At 44.9% G+C, this 22,500-nt stretch overlaps 1 protein-coding gene across 1 annotated transcript in view; it reads right to left on the bottom strand.

The window, feature by feature from the left end:
• Positions 1 to 22,500, bottom strand: part of dysf (dysferlin, limb girdle muscular dystrophy 2B (autosomal recessive)) — a 322,514-nt gene that overhangs the window by 257,956 nt on the left and 42,058 nt on the right. The window contains exons 2-4 of the mRNA XM_065026004.1: positions 12,690 to 12,745; positions 12,434 to 12,525; positions 3,632 to 3,737 (exon numbers count right to left, since the gene is read on the bottom strand). Of these exons, the coding sequence (XP_064882076.1) occupies positions 3,632 to 3,737; positions 12,434 to 12,525; positions 12,690 to 12,745 (254 nt within the window). The remainder of the gene's footprint in view (positions 1 to 3,631; positions 3,738 to 12,433; positions 12,526 to 12,689; positions 12,746 to 22,500) is intronic.

Here is a 22,500-nt window from a genome sequence, read left to right as displayed (position 1 = left end):
GGGTAGTGGACTACTGTAGACCAGGGTAGCGGACTACTGTTGACCAGGGTAGTGGACGACTGTTGACCAGGGTAGTGGACTACTGTTGACCAGGGTCTATAGGGTAGTGGACTACTGTAGACCAGGGTAGTGGACTACTGTTGACCAGGGTAGTGGACCACTGTTGACCAGGGTAGTGGACTACTGTTGACCAGGGTCTATAGGGTAGTGGACTACTGTTGACCAGGGTAGTGGACTACTGTTGACCAGGGTCTATAGGGTAGTGGACTACTGTTGACCAGGGTAGTGGACTACTGTGGACCACGGTAGTGGACTACTGTTGACGAGGGTAGTGGACTACTGTTGACCAGGGTAGTGGACTACTGTTGACCAGGGTAGTGGACTACTGTTGACCAGGGTAGTGGACTACTGTTGACCAGGGTAGTGGACTACTGTAGACCAGGGTAGCGGACTACTGTTGACCAGGGTAGTGGACGACTGTTGACCAGGGTAGTGGACTACTGTTGACCAGGGTCTATAGGGTAGTGGACTACTGTAGACCAGGGTAGTGGACTACTGTTGACCAGGGTAGTGGACCACTGTTGACCAGGGTAGTGGACTACTGTTGACCAGGGTCTATAGGGTAGTGGACTACTGTTGACCAGGGTAGTGGACTACTGTTGACCAGGGTCTATAGGGTAGTGGACTACTGTTGACCAGGGTAGTGGACTACTGTGGACCACGGTAGTGGACTACTGTTGACGAGGGTAGTGGACTACTGTTGACCAGGGTAGTGGACTACTGTTGACCAGGGTAGTGGACTACTGTTGACCAGGGTCTATAGGGTAGTGGACTACTGTTGACCAGGGTAGTGGACTACTGTTGACCAGGGTAGTGGACTACTGTAGACCAGGGTCTATAGGGTAGTGGACTACTGTTGACCAGGGTAGTGGACTACTGTTGACCGGACGGACGGACGGACGGACGGACAGACAGACAGACAGACAGACAGACAGACAGACAGACAGACAGACAGACAGACAGACAGACAGACAGACAGACAGACAGACAGACAGACAGACAGACAGACAGACAGACAGACAGAGACAGGTTTTCCTGAGGATGTGTGCTATTCTGAGAGCGGTGATACAGAGAAGGAAGAAAAACACCTTTTTGGCTGGTACACACATACACACACACACACATACACACATACACACATACACACATACACACATACACACATACACACACACACACACACATACATACACACACACATACACACACACATACACACACACATACACACATACACACATACACACATACACATACACACATACACACACAGCCCTACACACACACACACACATACACACATACACACATACACACATACACACATACACACACACACACATACACACATACACACATACACACATACACACATACACACCCGTACACACATACACACATACACACACCCGTACACACACACACACCCCTACACACCCGTACACACATACACACATACACACACCCGTACACACATACACACATACATACATACACACCCGTACACACATACACACATACACACATACACACACCCGTACACACATACACACATACACACCCGTACACACATACACACATACACACATACACACCCGTACACACATACACACATACACACATACACACATACACACATATACACCCGTACACACATACACACACACACACATACACACCCGTACACACATACACACACACAAACACACACACACCCCGTACACACATACACACATACACACCCGTACACACATACACACATACACACATACACACATACACACATACACACCCGTACACACATACACACATACACACCCGTACACACATACACACATACACACATACACACCCGTACATACACACATACACACATACACACATACACACCCGTACATACACACATACACACATACACACATACACACCCGTACACACACACACACCCGTACACACACACACACCCGTACACACCCGTACACACATACACACACACACACACCCCCGTACACACACACACACCCCTACCCACCCGTACACACATACACACCCATACACACACACACCCAGCAGAAAATAGTTTGAATAGTTGAATTAATTCTGTGTGAATGATATTGGGCAGTGGTTGCCACACTTATTATAGTCCCGTATCCCTTCAAACATTCAACCTCCTAGTTGTTGTGATTTCCATGAGGCTCTCTTGTTCAGACATCGGTAAGTGGACTGGAGGCAGGGCATGAAAGGGATAACGAATCCAGTTGTTTGTGTCGTCCGTTTTCGGTAAAGTAACTGCGTAATTGCTCACCCAACTCACTCAGGTGCTTCCCTGTATCACATTTGACATTGTCCGTAAGCTGGAGTTCATTTGCACACAACAAATCATACAATGATGGAAAGACCTGTGTGTTGTCCTTGTTAATGCAGACAGAGAAGAGCTCCAACTTCTTAATCACAGCCTGAATTTTGTCCCGCACGTTGAATATAGTTGCGGAGAATCCCTGTAATCTTAGATTCAGATCATTCAGGCAAGAAAAAAAACATCACCCAGGTCGGCCGGTCGTGTGAGAAACTGGTCGTCAGACAAACGGTCAGACAAATGTTAATTATGGTCAGTAAAGAAAACTTTAAGCTCGATTCTCAATTATTATTTTTTTTTAACATGTCAATACTTTTCCCCAATTTTTTTATATATTTTTTCATGAGAATCTATTATTATATATATATTATCTATATCTATCTATCTTATCTACATCTATTTGGCGTACCCCCAATGGCATTGCGATTACCGCTGGATCAGTTAACCCAACCCCTCTGAATCGTTTAACCCAACCCCTCTGAATCGTTTAACCCAACACCTCTGAATCGTTTAACCCAACACCCTCTGAATCGTTTAACCCAACCCCTCTGAATCGTTTAACCCAACACCCTCTGAATCGTTTAACCCAACACCCTCTGAATCGTTTAACCCAACCCCTCTGAATCGTTTAACCCAACACCCTCTGAATCGTTTAACCCAACCCCTCTGAATCGTTTAACCCAACCCCTCTGAATCGTTTAACCCAACACCCTCTGAATCGTTTAACCCAACCCCTCTGAATCGTTTAACCCAACCCCTCTGAATCGTTTAACCCAACACCCTCTGAATCGTTTAACCCAACACCCTCTGAATCGTTTAACCCAACCCCTCTGAATCGTTTAACCCAACACCCTCTGAATCGTTTAACCCAACACCCTCTGAATCGTTTAACCCAACACCCTCTGAATCGTTTAACCCAACCCCTCTGAATCATTTAACCCAACCCCTCTGAATCGTTTAACCCAACACCCTCTGAATCGTTTAACCCAACACCCTCTGAATCGTTTAACCCAACACCCTCTGAATCGTTTAACCCAATCCCTCTGAATCGTTTAACCCAACACCCTCTGAATCGTTTAACCCAACACCCTCTGAATCGTTTAACCCAACCCCTCTGAATCGTTTAACGCAACCCCTCTGAATCGTTTAACCCAACCCCTCTGAATCGTTTAAGCCAACCCCTCTAAATCGCGCAACAGTGTGTGTGTGTCTCACCCCAGTATTGTTCCTCTTGGTATCCAGTAGGGACACAGTGAAGCTAGCAGCCAGGTTAGAGGAGTTGAGGATGTCCCTGAGAGCCACTCGACTCTCCCCCAGGAACCTAGAAACACAGAAAGACAGGAGGAGTGGAACAGAGGGAAGGCAGAGCAGTAGAATACAGGATATGAGTCAGACAGTCTGACATTATAGCATTCTAACGTTCTAACAATCTAGCATTCTCACATTCTAGCATTCTATCATTCTCACATCCGAAGATTCTAGCATTCTATCATTCTCACATTCTCACATTCTAACATGGCTGACGTAATGTTTCCCATACAGACATCTCCCTGTCTCACCTGTAGTTACACAGACACAGCTGAGGACAGTATGGGAAACATTACGTCAGCCATCCGTGTCGACTCTCTCATCTGTAACCACAGCCTCCGGCTACTCTGAGAATATAGAACCATAGAGAGGCTCGCTGGAAATCCCAGAGGGCAGCTGTCTATTAAGCTACTCAGTTATTAAATAGCCATTAGCGATCCTAGTGGCCAGTGAAATGGAGACAGGAAAGCAATGCTAATGCACTAAGAATGTTAGAATGCTAGAAAGTTAGAATGTTGGATTGCTAGAATGTTAGAATGCTAGAATGTTCGAATGTTAGAATGTTCGAATGCCAGATTGTTAGAATGCTAGCTTGTTAGAATGCTAGAATATTTGAATACTAGAATGTGAGAATGCAAGAATGTGAGAATTCTAGAATGCTAGAATGTTGGAATGCTAGAATGTTGGATTGCTAGAATTTTAGCAATGTTAGAATGTTAGCATGCTAGGATGCTATAATGTGAGAATGCTAGAACGTTAAAACGCTATAATGTTAAAATGTTATAATGTGATTATGCTAGAATGTGTGAATGTTAGAAAGCTAGAATGTTAGAATGTTAGAATGTTAGAATACTAGAATGCTCGAATGTTAGCATGCTAGAATGTTAGAATGCTAGAATGTTAGAATGCTAGAATGTTAGAATGCTAGAATGTGAGAATGCTAGAATGTGAGAATGCTAGAATGCTAGGATGCTACAATGTGTGAATGCTAGAGTGCTAGAATGTGATAATGCTACATTGCTAGAATGTGAGAATGCTAGATTGTTAGAATGTTAGAATGCTAATATGTTAGAATGTTAGCATGCTAGAATGTGAGAATGTTAGAATGTAAGAATGCTAAAATGTTAGCATGCTATAATGTTAGAATGCTAGTATGCTAGAATGTGAGAATGCTAAAATGTGAGAATGCTGAATGCTAGAATGTGAGAATGCTAGAATGCTAGTATGCTATATTGTTAGAATGTTAGAACACATAATGTTAGAATGTGAGAATACTAGAATACGAGAAGGCTAGAATGTGAGAATGCTAGATTGTTAGAATGCTGGAATGTGAGAATGCTAGAATGTGAGAATGCTAGAATGTGAGAATTCTAGAATGTTAGAATGCTAGAATGTGAGAATGCTATATTGTTAGAATTTTAGAAGGCTATAATGTTAGAATGCTAGAATTCTAGAATGTGAGAATGCTAGAATGTGAGAATTCTAGAATGTTAGAATGCTAGAATGTGAGAATGCTATATTGTTAGAATTTTAGAAGGCTATAATGTTAGAATGTTAGAATGCTAGAATTCTAGAATGTGAGAATCCTAGAATACTAGAATAATAGATTGTGAGAATGCTAGATTGTGAGAATGCTAGAATGCTGGAATGTTAGAATGCTAGAATGTTAGACTGCTAGAATGTGAGAATGTGAGAATGCTAGAATGCTATATTGTTAGAATTTTAGAAGGCTATAATGTTAGAATGTTAGAATGCTAGAATTCTAGAATGTGAGAATCCTAGAATGTTAGAATAATAGAACGTGAGAATGCTAGAATGCTAGAATGTGAGAATGCTAGAATGTGCGAAGGCTAGAATGTGAGAAGGCTAGAACGTTAGAATGCTGGAATGTTAGAATGTGAGAACAATAGAATGTTAGAATGTGAGAATGCTAGAATGTTAGAATGCTAGAATTCTAGAATGTGAGTATCCTAGAATGTTAGAATAATAGAATGTGAGAATGCTAGAACGTGAGAATGCTAGAATGCTAGAATCTGAGAATGCTAGAATCTGAGAATGCTTGAATGTGAAAATGCTAGAATGCTCCAGACATTCTCTCATGCCTGGTGTTATTCCAACCTGTCCTTGAACAGAGCTGGGCGCTATTGTCTAGACTCCTTAAGACCTATGTTGACTTGTGCCCTATTGTTGAAAACCTTAAGGCAGCAGGGAAGCTAATCAGCTATTCAGTAGCTATTAACAAGCATTGTCTTGTTATATGGAGACGATACTAACACTGCCAGAATGTTCCAGGGGAGACAATGGAAACCTGACGAGTGATTGGAACACCGATCGACATTCTAACGGTACACCTGGGGATTCGAACAAAAACAATGCATTCTGGGAGTGTTCCATCGTTGGCAATTTCCTTAGAGAACATGTTCATTAATAATGAGCAGTAAACAGGTTACAGGGTGTTCAATCACCCAACAACAACATCAGCAATATGGGGCATAGAGAAGTTGATACCATGGCTCTGTTACCTACTGCAACCAAAACCCTCAAAGTATTTATAGATCAAGAGGACTGGATAAACGTCAGCAATATGGGGCATAGAGAAGTTGATACCATGGCTCTGTTACCTACTGCAACCAAAACCCTCCAAGTGTTTATAGATCAAGAGGACTGAATAAACGTCAGCAATATGGCAACAATACTACATTACGGACACCTATCCAGCACCGTCAGATCTGTGAAGCAATCAAGAGATGGAATCAAGCAAAACATTACCCACGAAGGCATCTTAACTGCTATTGGCAGAGCCAAGACCAGGAAGTGTGTTACCATGGCGAGTAAACAGGAAGTCCCATGTTTACGTGACTCCTCCCTCTCTCTGGCTGCATCGCCCCCCCTGATAACAAGACCACATTCCGTAGATTCCGCAGCCCAAACTTCATTCTGATCTCCAATCTGTTCATAATGCAGTGAACACTCATCTGTCACACCAAACAGATCAGTCCCTCATAATGCAGTGAACACTCATCTGTCACACCAAACAGATCAGTCCCTCATAATGCAGTGAACACTCATCTGTCACACCAAACAGATCAGTCCCTCATAATGCAGTGAACACTCATCTGTCACACCAAACAGATCAGTCCCTCATAATGCAGTGAACACTCATCTGTCACACCAAACAGATCAGTCCCTCATAATGCAGTGATCTGTCACACCAAACAGATCAGTCCCTCATAATGCAGTGAACACTCATCTGTCACACCAAACAGATCAGTCCCTCATAATGCAGTGAACACTCATCTGTCACACCAAACAGATCACATAATGCAAACAGATCAGTCCCTCATAATGCAGTGAACACTCATCTGTCACACCAAACAGATCAGTCCCTCATAATGCAGTGAACACTCATCTGTCAAACAGTCCCTCATAATGCAGTGAAAACAGATCAGTCCCTCATAATGCAGTAATCTGTCACACCAAACAGATCAGTCCCTCATAATGAACACTCATCTGTCACACCAAACAGATCAGTCCCTCATAATGCAGTGAACACTCATCTGTCACACCAAACAGATCAGTCCCTCATAATGCAGTGAACAAACTCATCTGTCACATCCAAACAGATCAGTCCCTCATAATGCAGAACACTCATCTGTCACACCAAACAGAACACTCATCTGTCACACCAAACAGATCAGTCCCTCATAATGCAGTGAACACTCATCTGTCACACCAAACAGATCAGTCCCTCATAATGCAGTGAACACTCATCACACCAAACAGATCAGTCCCTCATAATCATCTGTCACCAAACAGATCAGTCCCTCATAATGCAGTGAACACTCATCTGTCACACCAAACAGATCAGTCCCTCATAATGCAGTGATCTGTCACACCAAACAGATCAGTCCCTCATAATGCAGTGAACACTCATCTGTCACACCAAACAGATCAGTCCCTCATAATGCAGTGAACACTCATCTGTCACACCAAACAGATCAGTCCCTCATAATGCAGTGAACACTCATCTGTCACACCAAACAGATCAGTCCCTCATAATGCAGTCACACCAAACAGAACACTCATCTGTCACACCAAACAGATCAGTCCCTCATAATGCAGTGATCTGTCACACCAAACAGATCAGTCCCTCAAATGCAGATCTGTCACACCAAACAGTCCCTCATAATGCAGTGAACAGTCCCTCATAATGCATCTGTCACACCAAACAGATCAGTCCCTCATAATGCAGTGAACACTCATCTGTCACACCAAACAGATCAGTCCCTCATAATGCAGTGATCTGTCACACCAAACAGATCAGTCCCTCATAATGCAGTGAACACTCATCTGTCACACCAAACAGATCAGTCCCTCATAATGCAGTGATCTGTCACACCAAACATCTGTCACACCAAACAGATCAGTCCCTCATAATGCAGTGATCTGTCACACCAAACAGATCAGTCCCTCATAATGCAGTGAACACTCATCTGTCACACCAAACAGATCAGTCCCTCATAATGCAGTGATCTGTCACACCAAACAGATCAGTCCCTCATAATGCAGTGATCTGTCACACCAAACAGATCAGTCCCTCATAATGCAGTGATCTGTCACACCAAACAGATCAGTCCCTCATAATGCAGTGATCTGTCACACCAAACAGATCAGTCCCTCATAATGTCACACCAAACAGTGATCTGTCACACCAAACAGATCAGTCCCTCATAATGCAGTGATCTGTCACACCAAACAGATCAGTCCCTCATAATGCAGTGATCTGTCACACCAAACAGATCAGTCCCTCATAATGCAGTGATCTGTCACACCAAACAGATCAGTCCCTCATAATGCAGTGATCTGTCACACCAAACAGATCAGTCCCTCATAATGCAGTGATCTGTCACACCAAACAGATCAGTCCCTCATAATGCAGTGAACACTCATCTGTCACACCAAACAGATCAGTCCCTCATAATGCAGTGAACACTCATCTGTCACACCAAACAGATCAGTCCCTCATAATGCAGTGATCTGAACAAACAGATCATAATGCAGTCACATCTGTCACACCAAACAGATCAGTCCCTCATAATGCAGTGAACACTCATCTGTCACACAAACAAACAGATCAGTCCCTCAGTAATGCAGTGATCTGTCACACCAAACAGATCAGTCCCTCATAATGCAGTGTCACACCAAACAGACAGTCCCTCATAATGCAGTGATCTGTCACACCAAACAGATCAGTCCCTCATAATGCAGTGAACACTCATCTGTCACACCAAACAGATCAGTCCCTCCCTCATAATGCAGTGAACACTCATCTGTTCAGTCCCTCATCAGCTTGTCCAGTGAACACTCATCTGTTATCAGAATGTACCAACAAACAAACAAGAAGGGAAATTCCTCAGAGAGACCAACAAACAAACAAGAAGGAAATCAGTCCCTCCCCCCCCCAAACCCTGTCTTTGAGTAGAATAGACCGGTCAATCCTCCCTTCTGTCCAATATCACAATGGAGCATTTTCCTGCTGTTATCAGGAGGAATGATCAAACAACTATGAAAGCTAACGATAACTTCCCAACTCACACACACTTTCCCAACGCTGTCTATTCTGGGAACTGAGGACACTTTCCTGATGCTGTCTATTCTGGGACCTGAGGGCACTTTCCTGATGCTGTCTATTCTGGGAGCTGAGGGCACTTTCCTGATGCCGTCTATTCTGGGACCTGAGGACACTTTCCTGATGCTGTCTATTCTGGGACCTGAGGACACTTTCCTGATGCTGTCTATTCTGGGAACTGAGGACACTTTCCTGATGCTGTCTATTCTGGGAACTGAGGACACTTTCCTGATGCTGTCTATTCTGGGAATTGAGGACACTTTCCTGATGCTGTCTATTCTGGGAACTGAGGACACTTTCCTGATGCTGTCTATTCTGGGAACTGAGGACACTTTCCTGATGCTCTCTATTCTGGGAACTGAGGAGACTTTCCTGATGCTGTCTATTCTGGGAACTGAGAAAACTTTCCTGATGCTGTCTATTCTGGGACCTGAGGGCACATTCCTGATGCTGTCTATTCTGGGAACTGAGGACACTTTCCTGATGCTGTCTATTTTGGGAACTGAGGACACTTTCCTGATGCTGTCTATTCTGGGAACTGAGGACACTTTCCTGATGCTGTCTATTCTGGGATCTGAGGGCACTTTCCTGATGCTGTCTATTCTGGGAACTGAGGACACTTTCCTGATGCTGTCTATTCTGGGAACTGAGGACACTTTCCTGATGCTGTCTATTCTGGGACCTGAGGAAACTTTCCTGATGCTGTCTATTCTGGGACCTGAGGACACTTTCCTGATGCTGTCTATTCTGGGAACTGAGGACACTTTTCTGATGCTGTCTATTCTGGGAACTGAGGAAACTTTCCTGATGCTGTCTATTCTGGGACCTGAGGACACTTTCCTGATGCTGTCTATTCTGGGACCTGAGGACACTTTCCTGATGCTGTCCTTTCTGGGAACTGAGGAAGGATTTGTATTATGTGAAGTGGTGATATACAGGGCATTCGGAAAGTATTCAGACCCCTTGACATTTTCCACATTTTGTTACGTTACAGGCTTATTCTAAAATGTTTTTTTTTAAGTCTTCTTGGGTTTGAGGCTACAAGCTTGTCACACCTGTATTTGGGGAGTTTCTCCCATTCTTCTCAGCAAATCCTCTATACCTCTGTCAGGTTGGATGGGGAGCGTCGCTGCGCCGCTATTTTCGGATCTCTCCAGAGATGTTCAATCGGGTTCAAGTCTGGGCTCTGGCTGGGTCATTGAAGTACTTGTCCCGAAGCCCCTCCGGCATTGCCTTGGCTGTGTGCTTAGGGCCTTTGTCCTGTTGGAAGGTGAACCTTCACCCCAGTCTGATCCTGACTAGTCTCCCAGTTCCTACCGCTGAACAACATCCCCACAGCATGACGCTGCCGCCACCATGCTTCACTAGTCTCCCAGTTCCTGACGCTGAACATCATCCCCACAGCATGACGCGGCCGCCACCATGCTTCACAAGTCTCCCAGTCCCTGCCGCTGAACAACATCCCCACAGCATGACGCTGCCGCCACCATGCTTCACTAGTCTCCCAGTCCCTGCCGCTGAACAACATCCCCACAGCATGATGCTGCCGCCACCATGCTTCACTAGTCTCCCAGTCCCTGCCGCTGAACAACATCCCCACAGCATGACGCTGCCGCCACCATGCTTCACTAGTCTCCCAGTCCCTGCCACTGAACAACATCCCCACAGCATGACGCTGCCGCCACCATGCTTCACTAGTCTCCCAGTCCCTGCCGCTGAACAACATCCCCACAGCATGACGCTGCCACCACCATGCTTCACCGTAGGGATGGTGCCAGGTTTCCTCCAGACGTGACACTTGGCATTCAGGCCAAAGAGTTCAATCTTGGTTTCATCAGACCAGAGAATCTTGTTTCTCGGCAATCACTCCAAGCGGGCTGTCATGTGCCTTTTACTGAGGAGTGGCGTCCGTCTGGTCCCATCTGATTGGTGGAGCGCTGCAGAGATGGTTGTCCTTCTGGAAGGTTCTCCCATCTCCACAGAGGAACTCTGGAGCTCTGTCAGAGTGAGCATCAGGTTCTTGGTCACCTCCCGATTGCTCAGTTTGGCCGGGCGGCCAGCTCAAGGAAGAGTCTTGGTGGTTCCAAACTTCTTCCATTTAAGAATGATGGAGGTCACTGTGTTCTTGGGGACCTTCAATGCTGCATATACTTTTTAGTACCCTTCCCCAGATCTGTGCCTCGACACAATCCTCTCTCGGAGCTCTACGGACAATTCCTTCAACCTCATGGCTTGTTTTTTGCTCTGACATGCACTGTCAACTGTGGGACCTTATATAGACAGGTGTGTGCCTTTCCAAATCATGTCTAATCAATTGAATTTACCACAGGTGGACTCCAATCAAGTTGTAGAAACATCTCAAGGATGATCAATGGAAACAGGATGCATCTGAGCTCAATTTCGAGTCTCATAGCAAAGGGTCTGAATTCTTATGTAAATAAGGTATTTCGTTTTTTTATTTTTAATAAATTTGCAAACATTTCTAAAAACCTGTTTTTTGCTTCATCATTATGGGGTATTGTGATGTCATTATGGGGTATTGTGTGTAGATTGATGAGGGGGAAAAAATATTGAATCCATTTTAGAATAAGGCTGTAACGTAAAACAAAATGTGTAAAACGTCAAGGGTTCTGAATCATTTCCGGAATACACTGTATTTATCTAGAAAACACTATGACCTAGCTTGGTCCCAGATCTACGTGGACTCTCTCCAACGTTCTGTCATTGTCAAGCTAAACATGTTTTTGGTAAAGAGCTGGCAAGAGATCCGAAACAGGCTGACACCCCGGACTACCAATTACCTCAGTAAAAAAGGCTAGAAGCTTCCCAGGTAATTTCCTGAACTTACTGTACCTAGAAATCATTCCCGCTGTACTGTTCCTCCCCATCTTCAAAACATGAAGCTCAAACACACACTGAAACAAACACAATGTACCTGTTCCTCCCCATCTTCTCTTGGTCCTTGACCACCAAATGAAGCTCAAACACACACTGAAACAAACACACACAAACCCCAAATGTACCTGTTCCTCCCCATCTTCAAAACATGAAGCTCAAACACACACAAACCCTAAATGTACCTGTTCCTCCCCATCTTCTCGTGATCCTTGACCACCAAATGAAGCTCAGCTCCTGAATCCAGAGGTATTCCCTTCAGGTCCCACTCAAAACCCTGACGACAGACAAATTCATTATTACTGATAGACTACAGTATATTAGAGTATTCTCACTGCTGTATATTATAAACCCAGGTGGTTCGAGCCCTGAAATGCTAATTGGCTGAAAGCCGTCATTATCAGGCCATATACCACACCTCCTTAATTCTTAAATACACACCTCATTCCAGACAGGGTTTATGTTATTCTTGATGACTTTTGTCTTCTTTTTCGATCCTGGAAAACAAGAGGAGAGAAGAAGAATTAGAAAATATATCATTATTTTTTAAACAGAAACGCAAAGCATCACAAAGTGTATCTGCGTTATCAGTGAGTGGTCCTTGCAGAGACTTGGCTAGGTAGTAATAGTGTTGGACAAAGCATCACAAAGTGTATCTGCGTTATCAGTGAGTGGTCCTTGCAGAGACTTGGCTAGGTAGTAATAGTGTTGGACAAAGCATCACAAAGTGTATCTGCGTTATCAGTGAGTGGTCCTTGCAGAGACTTGGCTAGGTAGTAATAGTGTTGGACAAAGCATCACAAAGTGTATCTGCGTTATCAGTGAGTGGTCCTTGCAGAGACTTGGCTAGGTAGTAATAGTGTTGGACAAAGCATCACAAAGTGTATCTGCGTTATCAGTGAGTGGTCCTTGCAGAGACTTGGCTAGGTAGTAATAGTGTTGGACAAAGCATCACAAAGTGTATCTGCGTTATCAGTGAGTGGTCCTTGCAGAGACTTGGCTAGGTAGTAATAGTGTTGGACAAAGCATCACAAAGTGTATCTGCGTTATCAGTGAGTGGTCCTTGCAGAGACTTGGCTAGGTAGTAATAGTGTTGGACAAAGCAGTACTTCCTGTAACACAGAGGTTCTGAGCGGTGACTTCCTGTCAATCAACATTCAAACAGGAAGCAGGAAGTAGAAACAGGAGGTCAGATTGACAGACCAAAGAAATGCCAACAGGGAGATGGATGGAGGTTATCTTATCACAGAACACTATCTCAACTTTGGTACAGAGAGAACACGCAGAGATTCAGTACCAGTCGAAAGTTGTAGAACACCTACTCATTCTAGGGTTTTTCTTTTTACCATTTTCTACATTGAAGAATAATAGTGAAGACATCAAAACAATGAAATAACACATATGGAATCATGTAGTAACCAAATCAAAATATACTTTGACTGGTACTGCACACACACACACACACACACACACACACACACACACACACACACACACACGGAGGCTCCTCAGAGGAGGAAGAGAAGGAGCATCCTCCTCAGTGAATTTAATAAAAATACAAATTGTGAAACATTAAAAAAGTTATCATTTTAGATAAAACACATTTGAATCACATTTGACCAAATAATTGCAGCATGAACTGACATGTTGTCCATCCAATCAAAGGATCAGAGAATGAATCTAGTACTGAAAGCATAAGCTATAGCTAGCTAGCGCCGCAGTGCATAAAATGTGCTGAGTAATTGACTCAAAGAGAGAGAAAGAAAATAGTTGAACAGTTTTAAACAAATTAATTTCTTTACATATGAAGAAGCAAGACCAGATTGTCATTTTTTTAACTTTCAGTTTCACTTATTTTGCTAGAAAATGTAGCTTGCTGGTTTAGCCTACTCAAACACCCTGCTCAAATAGCTAGCTAGATTAGCCTATTCAAACACCTGGCTCAAACAGAGGGATGCTATGTTAGCTTGCTAGATTAGCCTATTCAAACACCTGGCTCAAACAGAGGAATGCTATGGTAGCTAGCTAGATTAGCCTATTCAAACACCTGGCTCAAACAGAGGGATGCTATGTTAGCTAGCTAGATTAGCCTATTCAAACACCTGGCTCAAACAGAGGGATGCTATGTTAGCTAGCTAGATTAGCCTATTCAAACACCTGGCTCAAACAGAGGGATGCTATGTTAGCTAGCTAGATTAGCCTATTCAAACACCTGGCTCAAACAGAGGGATGCTATGTTAGCTAGCTAGATTAGCCTATTCAAACACCTGGCTCAAACAGAGGGATGCTATGTTAGCTAGCTGGCTATGACTATCCAACACAACCCTGGAACTCCTCCAAGTCAAGGTAAGATTTTTGGTTTTACTAATTTCAAGGCCTGATCACCAACCACAACGAGACACTCTACAGGGAGGTCAGAGACCTGGCCATGTGGTGCCAGGACAACAACCTCTGCCTCAACGTGATCAAGACAAAGGTGATGATTGTGGACTACAGGAAAAGGAGGACCGAGAACGAGAGCGTCCTGCCTGATATGGCAACTGTTCGGCCTCCGACCGCAAGGCACTACAGAGGGTAGTAAGTACGGCCCAGTACATCACTGGGGCTAAGCTTGCTGCCACCCAGGACCTCTATAACAGGCGGTGTCAGAGAAAGGCTTTAAAAATTGTCTAAGACTCCAGCCACCCGAGTCAAAGACTGTTCTCTCTGCTACCGCATGACAAGTGGTACCGGAGCGCCAATTCTAGGTCCAGAAGGGTCCTTAACAGCTTCTACCCCCAAGCCATAACACTCCTGAACAGCGAATCAAAGGGCTACCCAGACCTCTTTTACGCTGCTGCTACTCTGTTTATAATCTATGCATAGTCACTTTAACTCTACCTACATGTAGATATTATCTCAGTTACCTCAACTAACCGGTGCCAGTACATGGACTCTGTACCGGTACCCCCTGTATAAAGCCTCCACATTGACTCTGTACCGTAATACCCTGTATATAGTCTCCACATTGACTCTGTACTGGTACCCCCTTATATAGCCTCCATATTAACTCTGTACCGGTACCCCCTGTATAAAGCCTCCACATTGACTCTGTACCGGAACCCCCTGTATATAGCCTCCACATTGACTCTGTACCAGTACCCCCTGTATATAGCCTCCACATTGACTCTGTACCGGTACCCCCTGTATATAGCCTCCACATTGACTCTGTACCGGTACCCCCTGTATATAGCCTCCCATTGACTCTATATAGCCTCCACATTGACTCTGTACCGGTACCCCCTGTATATAGCCTCCACATTGACTCTGTACCGGTACCCCCAGTATATAGCCTCCACATTGACTCTGTACCGGTACCCCCTGTATATAGCCTCCACATTGACTCTGTACCGGTACCCCCTGTATATAGCCTCCACATTGACTCTGTACCGGTACCCCCTGTATATAGCCTCGACATTGACTCTGTACCGGTACCCCCTGTATATAGCCTCCACATTGACTCTGTACCGGTACCCCCTGTATATAGCCTCCACATTGACTCTGTACCGGTACCCCCAGTATATAGCCTCGACATTGACTCTGTACCGGTACCCCCTGTATATAGCCTCGACATTGACTCTGTACCAGTACCCCCTGTATATAGCCTCGACATTGACTCTGTACCGGTACCCCCAGTATATAGCCTCCACATTGACTCTGTACCGGTACCCCCAGTATATAGCCTCCACATTGACTCTGTACCGGTACCCCCTGTATATAGCCTCCACATTGACTCTGTACCGGTACCCCCTGTATATAGCCTCCACATTGACTCTGTACCGTAATACCCTGTATAAACAGTGGGGACAACAAGTATTTGATACACTGCCGATTTTGCAGGTTTTCCTACTTACAAAGCATGTAGAGGTCTGTAATTTTTATCATAGGTACACTTCAACTGTGAGAGACGGAATCTAAATCCAGAAAATCACATTGTATGAGTTTTAAGTAATTAATTTGCATTTTATTGCATGACATAAGTATTTGATCACCTACCAACCAGTAAGAATTCCGGCTCTAACAGACCTGTTAGTTTTTCTTTAAGAAGCCCTCCTGTTCTCCACTCATTACTTGTATTAACTGCACCTGTTTGAACTCGTTACCTGTATAAAAGACACCTGTCCACACATTCAATCAAACAGACTCCAACCTCTCCACAATGATGTACCACTGTTACATTGAACTGGGTGAATTACAGTAACCTAAACCTATCACTGTTACATTGAACTGGGTGAATATGAATGACAGTAACCTAAACCTGTCACTGTTACATTGAACTGGGTGAATATGAATGACAGTAACCTAAACCTGTCACTGTTACATTGAACTGGGTGAATATGAATGACAGTAACCTAAACCTGTCACTGTTACATTGAACTGGGTGAATATGAATGACAGTAACCTAAACCTGTCACTGTTACATTGAACTGGGTGAATATGAATGACAGTAACCTAAACCTGTTACTGTTACATTGAACTGGGTGAATATAATATGTCCCATAGTCCCACTTCTTAGTTTCCACATGAAGAAGTGGGACTATCACAGTATTTTCTGGTTGTCAGAGTTCTACATCCCACATGAAGAAGTGGGACTATCACAGTATTTTCTGGTTGTCAGAGTTCTACATCCCACATGAAGAAGTGGGACTATCACTGTTGTCTGGTGGTCAGAGTTCTAAATCACTTCCTCTTTATCGGAGATGAGGGACTAGTTTTGATATCGTGGTACAGGGTTCGATTCCTGTATAGTGTTCTTTTAAAAACACCTCCACCCTTCGGAGGAAAGAGAGCGGGGCTGTGTGTGTGTGTGTGTGTGTGTCTACGCTTGCATCCGAAGCCTATCCTTAAAATACACACACCATAATTCCCCAGGAAAGCGGGCAGCTTTTGATGGAATGATATCTCACCTACAGGAAGTGACGCAATGCTCACTTCCTGGTTCTGAATGAATGGTGCCTGACTTGGAAATTTCTGTCTTAAAATAGCCTCTCTCTCTCACACACACACACACACACACACACACACACACACACACACACACACACACACACACACACACACACACACACACACACACACACACACACACACACACACACACACACACACACACACACACACAGCCTAAAGGAGAGCTATGGGAAGGCAATGACACAGACAGACTGTAATGATGGGGAGTTATTGAGGTGTGGAACACCAAGACTTCAAAAACAGGAACTGAGGATTTCCTCTCCTCTCTCCTGACCCTGTCTCACCTCTCTCCTCTCTCCTGACCCTGTCTCACCTCACCCCTCTCTCCTGACCCTGTCTCACCTCTCTCCTCACCCCTCTCTCCGCACCGCCTCGCCTCTCTCATGAACCTCTTTCACCCCTCTCTGTCTTCACCCTCTCTTCCCTCCTCACCCCTCCCTCCTCACCCCTCTCTCCACCTCGTCCTGACAGATCCTCAGGTTGGCACCACAAACTCCCCCTTCTCTCTTTCTGTCTCTCAGCAACAAGAGAATAGAGCTCTCAGAACAACCCTCTCTCTCTCCCTCTCCCTCCCTCCCTCCCTCCCTCCCTATGTATCTCCCTCCCTCCCTCCCTCTCTCCCTCCCTATGTATCTCCCTCTCTCTCTCTCTTTCCTCTCAGCAACAAGAGAATAGAGCCTCCCTCCCTCCCTCCCTCCCTCCCTCCCTCCCTCCCTCCCTCCCTCCCTATGTATCTCCTCTCTCTCTCTCTCTCTCCCTCTCCCTCCCTCCCTCCCTCCCTCCCTCCCTATGTATCTCCTCTCTCTCTCTCTCCCTCTCCCTCCCTCCCCCCTCCCTATGTATCTCCCTCTCTTTCTCTCCCTCTCCCTCCCTCCCTCCCCCTCCCTATGTATCTCCTCTCTCTCTCTCCCTCTCCCTCCCTCCCTCCCTCCCTCCCTCCCTCCCTCCCTCCCTCCCTATGTATCTCCCTCTCTCTCTCTCCCTCTCCTCCCTCCCTCCCTCCCCTCCCTATGTATCTCCCTCTCTCTCTCTCCCTCTCCCTCCCTCCCTCCCTCCCTCCCTCCCTCCCTCCCTATGTATCTCCCTCTCTCTCTCTCTCTCTCCCTCTCCCTCCCTATGTATCTCCCTCTCTCTCTCTCTCTCCCTCCCTCCCTCCCTCCCTCCCTCCCTCCCTCCCTATGTATCTCCCTCCCTCCCTCCCTCCCTCTCTCTCCCTCTCCCTCCCTCCCTATGTATCTCCCTCTCTCTTTCCCTCTGTGTGTTTTACCTCCTCTGCAGTATCAGCATCAGATATCAAGGCCATTTATAGACATCAGACACCATAATTACAAAACTGCCTCACTGCTCTGACTAACCAGCTAGCTACGGAGAGAGAATTGGGGGAAAATATCTCTTCTCTCTTGGGTTTGGAGATCTGTCTCACCATTTCCATGAATATACACAGTTATATCGACACAGTTATATCGACACAGTTATATAGACACAGTTATATAGACACAGTTATAGACACAGTTATATATAGACAGTTATATATAGACAGTTATGGAGACAGTTATATAAAGTGGTGTAAAGTACTTAAGTAAAAATATTTGAAAGTACTACTTAAAACCTCTTAGGGCTACAGGGCAGTGTTCGGTTGTTCAGATAAGTGACGTGCCCAAAGTAAACTGCCTGTTACTCAGGCCCAGAAGCTAGGATATGCATGTAATTGGTAGCATTGGATAGAAAACACTCTGAAGTTTCTACAACTGTTAACATGTGAGTATAACAGAACTGATATTGTAGGTGAAAACCCGAGGAAAATCCATCCGGAATCTTTATTTTGAGGTGATTGCTCATTCAAATGCTTGTTTATGGGAATATCAAAGGAAATCCTCCCAGATTGCAGTTCCTAGGGCTTCCACTAGATGTCAACAGTCTTTAGAAAGGGTTTCAGGCTTGTTTTTTGAAAAATGAGCTGGAATTTGTAGTTTTTCAAGGTGGCTCTCATTTGGACTGTAGTCTTGTGGCTACAAGGCGTGGATGAGGGCGTGGATGAGGGCGTGGATGAGGGCATGGATGAAGGCGTGGATTAGGGCGTGGATGAGGGCGTGGATGAGGGCGTGGATGAGGGCGTGCACTTTGTTACTTATCTCCGGTATTGAACACATTATTCTCAGTCTTAAATGTTATGTTTATTTACATATTAGGGTACCTGAGGATTGATTAGAAAACGTTGTTTGGATGACTAAACTGACTTTTTGGGGATATAAAGAAGGACTTTATAGAACAAAACAACCTTTTGTTGTGTAGCTGGGACCCTTGGGATTACAAACAGAGGAAGATCTTCAAATGAAAGTGATTTATTTTATCGTTATTTCTGACTTTTGTGACGCCTCTGCTAGTTTGGAAAATATTTTTAATATTTTTAAATATTTTTAGTGTGTGGGGCGCTGTCCTCAGATAATCACATTGTATGCTTTCACCGTAAAGACTTTTGGAAATCTGACAAAGCGCCTGAATTAACATGAAGTTAAGCTTTTAAATGATGAAGGACTCTTGTATGTTTATGAATGTTTAATATTACGATTTTGTCATTTGAATATTGCGTACTCCAGCGATACCGAATGTTGACGATTTTGATCCTGTTAACGAGATCTGTGCGTTAACCTTTTTGGGATAGGGGGCAGCATTTTCACCTTTGGATGAATAGCGTGCCCAGAGTGAACTGCCTCCTACTCTGTCCCAGATGCTAATATATGCATATTATTATTAGTATAGGATAGAAAACACTCTAAAGTTTCTAAAACTGTTTGAATGATGTCTGTGAGTATAACAGAACTCATGGCATCTGTAAATGATGTCTGAGTGTTGGAGTGCGCCCCTGGCTATATGTAAATGATGTCTGAGTGTTGGAGTGTGCCCCTGGCTATCTGTAAATGATGTCTGAGTGTTGGAGTGCACCCCTGGCTATCTGTAAATGATGTCTGAGTGTTGGAGTGGGCCCCTGGCTATCTGTAAATAATGTCTGAGTGTTGGAGTGGGCCCCTGGCTATCTGTAAATGATGTCTGAGTGTTGGAGTGTGCCCCTGGCTATCTGTAAATGATGTCTGAGTGTTGGAGTGCGCCCCTGGCTATATGTAAATTATGTCTGAGTGTTGGAGTGTGCCCCTGGCTATATGTAAATGATGTCTGAGTGTTAGAGTGGGCCCCTGGCTATCTGTAAATGATGTCTGAGTGTTGGAGTGTGCCCCTGGCTATATGTAAATGATGTCTGAGTGTTGGAGTGCGCCCCTGGCTATATGTAAATGATGTCTGAGTGTTGGAGTGTGCCCCTGGCTATCTGTAAATTGTGTCTGAGTGTTGGAGTGTGCCCCTGGCTATCTGTAAATGATGTCTGAGTGTTGGAGTGCACCCCTGGCTATCTGTAAATGATGTCTGAGTGTTGGAGTGGGCCCCTGGCTATCTGTAAATGATGTCTGAGTGTTGGAGTGTGCCCCTGGCTATCTGTAAATGATGTCTGAGTGTTGGAGTGCGCCCCTGGCTATATGTAAATTATGTCTGAGTGTTGGAGTGGGCCCCTAGCTATCTGTAAATGATGTCTGAGTGTTGGAGTGTTCCCCTGGCTATCTGTAAATGATGTCTGAGTGTTGGAGTGTTCCCCTGGCTATCTGTAAATGATGTCTGAGTGTTGGAGTGTGCCCCTGGCTATCTGTAAATGATGTCTGAGTGTTGGAGTGCCCCTGGCTATCTGTAAATGATGTCTGAGTGTTGGAGTGTGCCCCTGGCTATATGTAAATGATGTCTGAGTGTTGGAGTGTGCCCCTGGCTATCTGTAAATGATGTCTGAGTGTTGGAGTGCGCCCCTGGCTATCTGTAAATTGAATAAACTGTAAATGGTGTCTGAGTGTTAGTTTGCTTCTTAAATGAAGTGTTGAAATGTATATAGAAAGACAGTGTTGGAGTGTGTGGAATGTAAATGATGTCAGTGTGATGACACTAAATGGCACCCTGCTATCTGTAAATGAATAAACAAAAGTGTAAGGAACTATTATTATAAGGAAATGTGGTCTAAAGTATAGACAGACATCCTGGTATAAAGGTAGGGAATAGGGTGCCAGCCCTGGTCTAAACAGTGATGACACTAAATGGCACCCTCGTCTAATGTAGTGCACTATATAGGGAATAGGGATCCGGTCTATAGTAGTGCACTATGTAGGGAATAGGGTACCAGTCCTGGTCTAAAGTAGTGCCCTGTATAGGGAATAGGGTACCAGTCCTGGTATAAAGTAGTGCACTGTATAGGGAATAGGGTGCCAGCCCTGGTCTATAGTAGTGCACTATATAGGGAATAGGGTGCCAGCCCTGGTCTAAAGTAGTGCACTATATAGGGAATAGGGTGCCAGCCCTGGTCTAAAGTAGTGCACTATATAGGGAATAGGGTGCCAGCCCTGGTCCAAAGTAGGGCACTATATAGGGAATAGGGTGCCATTCAGGACGCACCCTAAAAATAAAGCGTGTTTATTTACATTGCTGAATTCCTGAAGTTGTTGCAATTCGACAGGGTCAAGTCTTGCTGAGAGAAAGAGAGCGAGACAAGAGAGACACACAGAGAGACACACAGAGAGACAGAGAGAGAGACAGAGACAGACACAGAGAGACAGAGACAGAGAGAGAGAGAGCGAGACAAGAGAGACAGAGAGACAGAGAGAGAGACAGAGACAGACACAGAGAGACAGAGAGAGAGAGTTAGACAAGAGAGAAAGAGAGAGCGAGACAGAGAGACAGAGAGAGAGACACACAGAGAGACAGAGAGAGCGAGACAGAGAGACACAGAGAGAGAGAGAAACAGAGACAGAGAGAGAGACAGAGAGAGAGAGAGCAGAGAGAGAGCAGAGAGAGAGAGACACAGAGAGACAGAGACAGAGAGAGAGAGAGCAGAGCAGAGAGAGAGAGAGAGAGCAGAGAGACACAGAGACACAGAGAGACAGAGACAGAGAGAGAGAGAGCAGAGAGAGAGAGAGACAGAGAGACAGAGACAGAGACAGAGAGAGCAGAGAGAGAGAGACACAGAGACACAGAGACAGACACAGAGAGACAGAGACAGAGAGAGCAGAGAGAGAGCAGAGAGAGAGAGAGACACAGAGAGACAGAGACAGAGAGAGCAGAGAGAGAGAGAGAGACACAGAGACACAGAGACACAGAGACAGACACAGAGAGACAGAGACAGAGAGAGCAGAGAGAGAGCAGAGAGAGAGAGACA

Source organism: Oncorhynchus nerka, linkage group LG12 (genome assembly GCF_034236695.1).
Source record: "Oncorhynchus nerka isolate Pitt River linkage group LG12, Oner_Uvic_2.0, whole genome shotgun sequence".
NCBI lineage: Eukaryota > Metazoa > Chordata > Actinopteri > Salmoniformes > Salmonidae > Oncorhynchus > Oncorhynchus nerka.
The sequence above is the reverse complement of the archived record's forward strand: the minus strand, read 5'-3'. Positions and strand labels throughout refer to the sequence as shown.